This window comes from Sinocyclocheilus anshuiensis, unplaced genomic scaffold, assembly GCF_001515605.1.
Source record: "Sinocyclocheilus anshuiensis isolate Anshui unplaced genomic scaffold, SAMN03320099.WGS_v1.1 scaffold318, whole genome shotgun sequence".
Lineage (NCBI taxonomy): Eukaryota > Metazoa > Chordata > Actinopteri > Cypriniformes > Cyprinidae > Sinocyclocheilus > Sinocyclocheilus anshuiensis.
Window position 1 is genome coordinate 537847 of NW_015547653.1, and position 6811 is coordinate 544657.

General features: G+C 38.5%; 1 protein-coding gene and 1 pseudogene across 2 annotated transcripts in view; one reads left to right on the top strand and one right to left on the bottom strand.

Moving 5' to 3' along the window:
* Positions 1-2497, top strand: part of LOC107702045 (uncharacterized) — an 11789-nt pseudogene extending 9292 nt beyond the window's left edge.
* Positions 2498-2536: 39 nt separating this feature from the next.
* LOC107702062 (uncharacterized) overlaps positions 2537-6811 on the bottom strand; it is a 12391-nt gene continuing 8116 nt past the window's right edge. For both annotated transcript variants that reach the window (XM_016504253.1, XM_016504252.1), the window contains 8 exons: positions 5536-5759; positions 4519-4670; positions 4337-4440; positions 4068-4128; positions 3895-3983; positions 3684-3818; positions 3243-3343; positions 2537-3127 (listed from right to left, as the gene is read on the bottom strand). In XM_016504253.1, coding sequence (XP_016359739.1) covers positions 2650-3127; positions 3243-3343; positions 3684-3818; positions 3895-3983; positions 4068-4128; positions 4337-4440; positions 4519-4670; positions 5536-5759 — 1344 coding nt within the window. In that variant the 3' untranslated portion in view covers positions 2537-2649. The remainder of the gene's footprint in view (positions 3128-3242; positions 3344-3683; positions 3819-3894; positions 3984-4067; positions 4129-4336; positions 4441-4518; positions 4671-5535; positions 5760-6811) is intronic.

The following is a 6811-nucleotide window of genomic DNA, read 5'->3' on the forward strand; positions in this document are numbered from 1 at the left end:
TGTCTGAGAATGCAAGTCTGAGAGTGCAAGTGCAAGGCTGCAACTAGACCCTCTTGAGAAAATCTGAGATTGAGGAAAGCTAGAATTTGCCAGAATGATCTGGTTTTCAGAGTTCGGTTTCATTCTTCCAGTATATTTCAGAGGGCCTTTTCGAGTACTCTCTGGAAATTAAATGGACTTTGAACATCATGCCTCAAATGGAGGCCTATTACCATTTTTCCTCTGTGACTGCTTTCATCCTTGATGTCCGTGATATCCAGAATGTTTGTAAGAACCAGTAACTTTTACACTTAAGCTATTGGCCATCTGAGACATCTTAACACTTTAACAACTCGTGTGTGTGTGTGTGTCCCCTCTCTCTCCACAGTCCCTCCGGTTTTTGACTGTGTGTGCTAACTATGGCATAAGCTTCATGAAGGACCATAAGAAGTATGATTACTTGTGGGACATTACCATCGAGCCCTACACACTGACCTCACAGCTTGCATCTGAGCGTGGCTACATCATGACCAATTACAGCACCACCTTAGTATTGGATGTTCCTCTCTTTACCATCGGATATGTCTGAGGTTAGACTTAATCACTTGCAGGACCCAGTTGCAGATGCCATTTTAAGTTCCTCAATTACCTTTGAGTCGTTGACTGTGTGGCTGACATTTAATGTCTCTCTCTGTTAATAGAATATTACTCTGCAGCAGTTCTATGGTACTTTTGAACTTCTCACTAGAAATTCTAAAACCTTGAAGATTGAGCAGTGCTCGGCCAAACGCTGCCTCTTCCAAACCACTGAGCTCTTGGGTAATGCAGCTTTTAATGGCTTCACACAAATCTATGGCATTGGCATCAGAAAGTGCATTTCTTTTTGGTTGAGCTTTCTTGATCCAATATAGGTCTAGGGATGGAGTGGTAAAGGATTGTGTAAAGTGGCAAATGCAATGTTCAGTTTGCTTGCAGCTAAAGTTTCTTCTTTGCAGTGTGCTCTACTGAGGGTGTGATGACTATAGTGAGCGATATCACTAAAGCGGTACCTACAGCAGATCCTGCCAGAACCACACTATTGGACACAAACTGCAGACCTCAAGAAACTGATGAGTCCAGAGTCCTCTTCTCTTTTGGACTTAACACCTGTGGCACTAGATTTCAGGTGTGTTGCCGAATTTCTCCACAACGACAGTAAATCCTAAAATTTTGACCTTGTGAGAATGGGCCAGGTCTGGGTAACAAAACCAGCATTCCGGGGAAAATTGGCATCAAAATTGCTCCAATCACATTCTAGGGGGTCCTCCTCGGTTGAAATTGCGTTCTGGGGGGCAGGCTGGTGTGCTTCAACCCACAAACTAAAATAACCCGCGGCAACGGTATAAAAGTATCCCAGTTCTGTGGAGGAAAACCGTGGACTTGGCAACAATAGGACCGGCTAGTGGTCCCCATGAGGGAAATAAATGTATTAAAAATACTAATTTATGTAAAGATGCAAAAATGTCTGTGAGGGCTAGGTTTGGCATTGGTTTTGATTTAGTGGATAAATATTGTTGGGTCAGTATTTATAAAAAGTGTGTGGGTTTTGTGATCAATGTGTTTAAAATCTGACATATGAAAGTGGCTTTATTCAACTTCTTGCTATTCAGATCGATCAACAATATGTGACTTATGAAAATGAGATCATATTTCATGAGTTGTATTCCACGGACAGTAGGCCAGTCATCACAAGAGATACTGCATACAGGTATATTTAAATGATTAAAATTATTACTTGTGTATAAATTTAAGAGCTAAATCGGTCCAACTATGACCCAAATAAGTTTTATTTTTGCTTGGTTTCTTGGCCACACGGCTAACTATTCTTTTTAATCAGGAGGACCGTGAGGTGCATTTACCCAGTACGTGGCATTGAAAGCCTTTTTGTGGACCGACTGAGAGCTGAGACACCTGGAATTGGACAAATCAAGGACCCTGTGAAGGGCAAGTTAATCAGCTTAATTACCAATGATTTAGAATCATTTGGTGTGTTTGTAAGTTCCTATAATAATCTTGATCATGCCTTCTATTTTCAGTTCCTTCCCAAATGCTTAAGCCCATGCAACTGCAAAAACAATCCGTTATGAAGCCCTCTTTTCAGGGACCTGTTGCAAGGAAACCAGCTGACTCTGCACGAGGGGGTTGGTGGAGTGAGCCCCTAGACGAAAATGCCCAGTGGTCATTAGGTGGTATTGGCTTCTAATACACTGTACACTGTTTACAAGAAGTCATGGCAACTTATGTATTTACATTAACTCTTCAAGTTGAAGTTTAATGTAAGTTAAAGACTTGTACAACAATTCATTTTACTTTAAGGCAGCAACTGAACTTTAAGATTTTAGGTTGAAATGGGTGGAATTTCAGTAATTTTATTTATTTTTTCCCCCCCCAGGACCTAATGGAGGCTTTTAGATGTGATGTGATATTTAATAAACTTGTATCTTAAACGTTTGTCATGTGCTGTTTAAAATAAAAACCGTTACTTAAAGCACTTGGCAATTTTTTTTTTTTTTTTTTTCACATTACAGTGGTTCTTAAATTCGAGAAGTCTTTAAAAACGCTCTTGAAAGCAGTAATATCTCTAAGTTCTTAACAAATTACAAACTGTACAAGTCCGTTTTGGTATGTCAGTTATTGGGTATCAGCCCATGGTTTACTGACAGTGTCCTGTATGCTCAAATGGAGCCCGTTTACCATGGATCCTCTGTTATAGAACAGGCCTCCTGCGTCTACACTGTGAAGGGAGCTCCATGTCTGCTGGTGTCCAGTGTGGAGTTGTAAGGGAGGTGCTTTAGACACAATCTGTGGATTCTGGGTGGGAGCCATGCAACTGGTACTGCCTGTTGGGCATGTACTCTGAGTCTTTGTGCTTTGAAGAAAAGCCAACTGGGTCTGTGACTGAACCAGATTCTGAATCAGACTTTGGGTCAGGATGTGATTCTGATGGTGGGTCTGGGTTAGGATTTGCTGGTTTGGATGAGCCAGTGCTCTGGTCAGGTTAAGGTTGTGGTGCTGGTTTGGGTGTATCCGTAGTTTTTCCCTCCAGTCCTCTTGCTGCTGCCGATGGATCTTCATGTGAGCATTTCTACTTTTGATTTTATAGAACATCCTGTAAAGACATTTTGCAAGGTCAAAGAGAAGGCTGAACAACACTTAATGTGAAACGGACCATGAATTTCAATATTGTCAGTACTATAACACAGGCAAAATTTGTCTATGCTTACTTTCCGCACTGTTTACAGGGAAAGCTTGTGGGAAGTGGTGGGGTGTGAATCAGTCTGTCAATACTGGCTTGGTTAACCATCATCTTTGTGGCTGGCGTTACCTGCTGGTCAAAGCAAAACTTAAAAACATGACATTTTACGAACCAATGTAATCTATTGAATGTGATCTAAAAATAATAACACCAGTAAATAGGTTCTGTAAAATTTCGTATTCTTTTAATGCGCAGTGTTTTTGTATGGGATTTAGGTAAGGCTGGGCAAAAGCAATCCGTTAAAAACAACTGATTATCATTCACATTTTTGTATTAAATTAAATGGCCTATTGTTAGCATATAGCCTCCGCCTATATTATAAAAAACATTACACACCCGTTCATGGGTGTGCCGGGTCAGTTCTTATGATCGACTGACACTGATGTGCCGTAATCAAAGTCAGTCTTACCTGACTGATGATGGCTGCAATTCTCTCTTCCTCCAGACTTTCTTTTTCTCTCTCCCTCTGCTTGTTTTGTTTCTCTGAGAGCCTCTTGGAGTTGTAGTAGAATTCAATACACTGTGCCACCTGCTTCGTTCTCACCTGAAAGTATGAGAACTGTAAATACTCTGGTCTCTGATATTTGGTGGTTTAGAGTTGCACATATTCAATATATTACCATTTTGTGTATGAAGGAGAAATCTTTTCCATAAATTGTGAATGCTTTATGGAACAGTTTTTGTTCACTCAAAGCCCATATTTCCATGCCTAAATGGAAAGTGCAACTGGATTAGTCTTATTTATAATATGCTGACTGTAGAAGTTTTTGACGATCAACAAATTAGTGTTTACCAGAATAGTGATAGTTTTCTGATGGAGGGGAGTTTTTAAACAACAGCATCTCCAGCGCTGCCTGTAACCAGGAAAAATAAGGAAATTAAAAATTATGCTGCATTATTTTGTGAAAGATAGAATATCTTTAATATAGATCTATCTATAATGTAGATGATATTTTGTCATCAGAAGTCATTATTACCAAGGACATTTTGAAAAGGTAAATGTGAAAGCAATCACAAAATATAAATCTACAAGCATGAGTTCATAATGAATATTGCACTTACTAGAATGTTTCCCTGGCAGTGAGACAGGCTATGAAGAGCAAGCTCCAAATTGGCGCCACCTCCTGGTAGAACACTTGAGGCACTCAGGTCAAGAAGGTTCTCCACTGAGGTTCCAGATAAAACTCATTAATGAAGAAAAAACTAGTGGTTTAAGGGTAATTTAAATATTTTATTTTGATTACCGTGCTGTAAAAGGGTGTCATTTTCCTCTAGCTCTGCCCAGGGTTTCCATAACAACTCCTCCCTGACTGGTTCCTCTGGACACACCTCAGGCTCTCTTCCTGTTATCAAATCTGGCAGCTCAGCTTGGAACTCTGGGCCTATATTTATGCACCTTGAGTGTAAATGTGACAAAGTTTCATGAAATCATCTGTCTCAAAGAAGCCTGACTCTGGTGTTTGTTCGGTCAAAAATGACCACATTGGAAATGAATGGGAAGCAAATTTTATCTAGTAGAAACTTTTGGTACTGTGTCCAAACAAAATCTTACTGAGAGCTCTCTTTTTTTTTTTTTTGAGGTATCAACCTCAAATTTGGAACACAACTTGTTTAGATTTATGGCTTTGATTTTCTTGCAGTTTTAGAGTTAAACATGATTTGGAAAATGTTTCATGTAAAATTTTAAAACAGTATTTTGTGCATTTTTCATAAAAATAAACTTAAAATTCTATAATTTTTTTTTTAGTTTCACTTTTTTCACTTTTTTTTTTCCATTCAAGTCTGTGCTCCAAAGTATTCAAGATTTACGACAAGGTCTATGCTCAAAAAGTGGATAACAGTTAATAAATGGAACTATTCAGTAAATATAATTGACCATAAAATCCCCTAAAAAACAAGATATTAAATAAAATAAAAAACATTATCAAACTACAGTAAGGTACATTAATTTCATTGAAATTAAAATAGGTCACCATGCGAACAACGCCAGAGGGTTAAAATTAGGAAGATTACACACAACCAAGCAGATGCTCTCCCAATCAAGAACGAAAAAACTTGACACTAAATTTTGCATTATTTATCTTCCGACAGATTATTGTTGTCAAATAAGCTACAATTCTTTTAGCTGTTCAGACATGCTCTTAATAAATAAAAAGAAAAAAGAAAGCATTTGTATTAGGGGAAATAATACAAATGCTTCCTGTATGACACCAATGAGCAACCAAAACTGAGAAGAAACAAACAAACATTTGAATGCTTACCTTTGTGAGTCATCATCTTTCCTCTCGTCTGTCCACAGTGCTCTGTTTTCCACAGCTAGGGAAGACAATAGGTTGCAAAAGAGCCCCGTTCCACTACGTGTTGGGTTCAGCATCGGAGGTGGCGTATAGTGAGGTGTACTTTCTTCCCAGTTCTCCATGAGCTCTCTACTCATCTGGATCACACTGCTGAAAGGGACTCCAGTATATACGGAACTTGGAACATTCTAAATGAGGCAAATAAAGCTGCATGTGAGTGATTCTGCTTAAAATGATGCTGCAGAGCCAACCACAGCTTAACAGCTGAAAGCATAAATACTTGTGGTTTTAACCTGTAACAGATAAAGTTTATATTTCATATTTTATATTTATTAAAAGTTTAGGGCTGGTAAGATTTTTTTTTTATATTTTGGAAAGAAGTGTCTTATGCTCGCCAAGGCTGCATTTATTTCACCAAAAATAGTGTAAAAACAGTAATATTGTAATATATTATTACAGTGTAAAAATTGTTTTCTATTTGAATATCCACCTTTTTCTTCAAAGCGGAAGTAAGCCTATGGGTGAGACTTCCGGTTCATTAGCCGCAACGAGGAGAATAATGTGCAGTAAATGGTCAAATTGTTTGCACTACAAACCAGTGTGTTCATAATTAAGATAATACATTAAAATAATATAAGACAAGACACACAAACTTTCAATATCAAGCAGCAAAACGAACCGTTTTGTTCAGCTAAAAATTGCTGGACAGAGTGGACGCAGATGAGACCGGAAGCCAGACCCATTGAATTTACAAATGGCCGCGCCCATTTTTACGACAAGAAAAAGGTGGATACTTTAAAAAGTATTATAAAACGGATAGTTCCAGTCCTTGATTCTGATTGGCTGAGCCACGTTCGAAGCTGTTGTAAATTACTCTACAAACATACACCTTTGTTTACATTTGTCTGTTGCTTGGCAACCACTTTGTTGCAACCACAACTGATTCTGAGGAACTACATTGTTTGGTGGAAGAATACGGTAATACATTAAAATAATATAAGACAAGACACACAAACTTTCAATATCAAGCAGCAAAACGAACCGTTTTGTTCAGCTAAAAATTGCTGGACAGAGTGGACGCAGATGAGACCGGAAGCCAGACCCATTGAATTTACAAATGGCCGCGCCCATTTTTACGACAAGAAAAAGGTGGATACTTTAAAAAGTATTATAAAACGGATAGTTCCAGTCCTTGATTCTGATTGGCTGAGCCACATTCGAAGCTGTTGTAAATTACTCT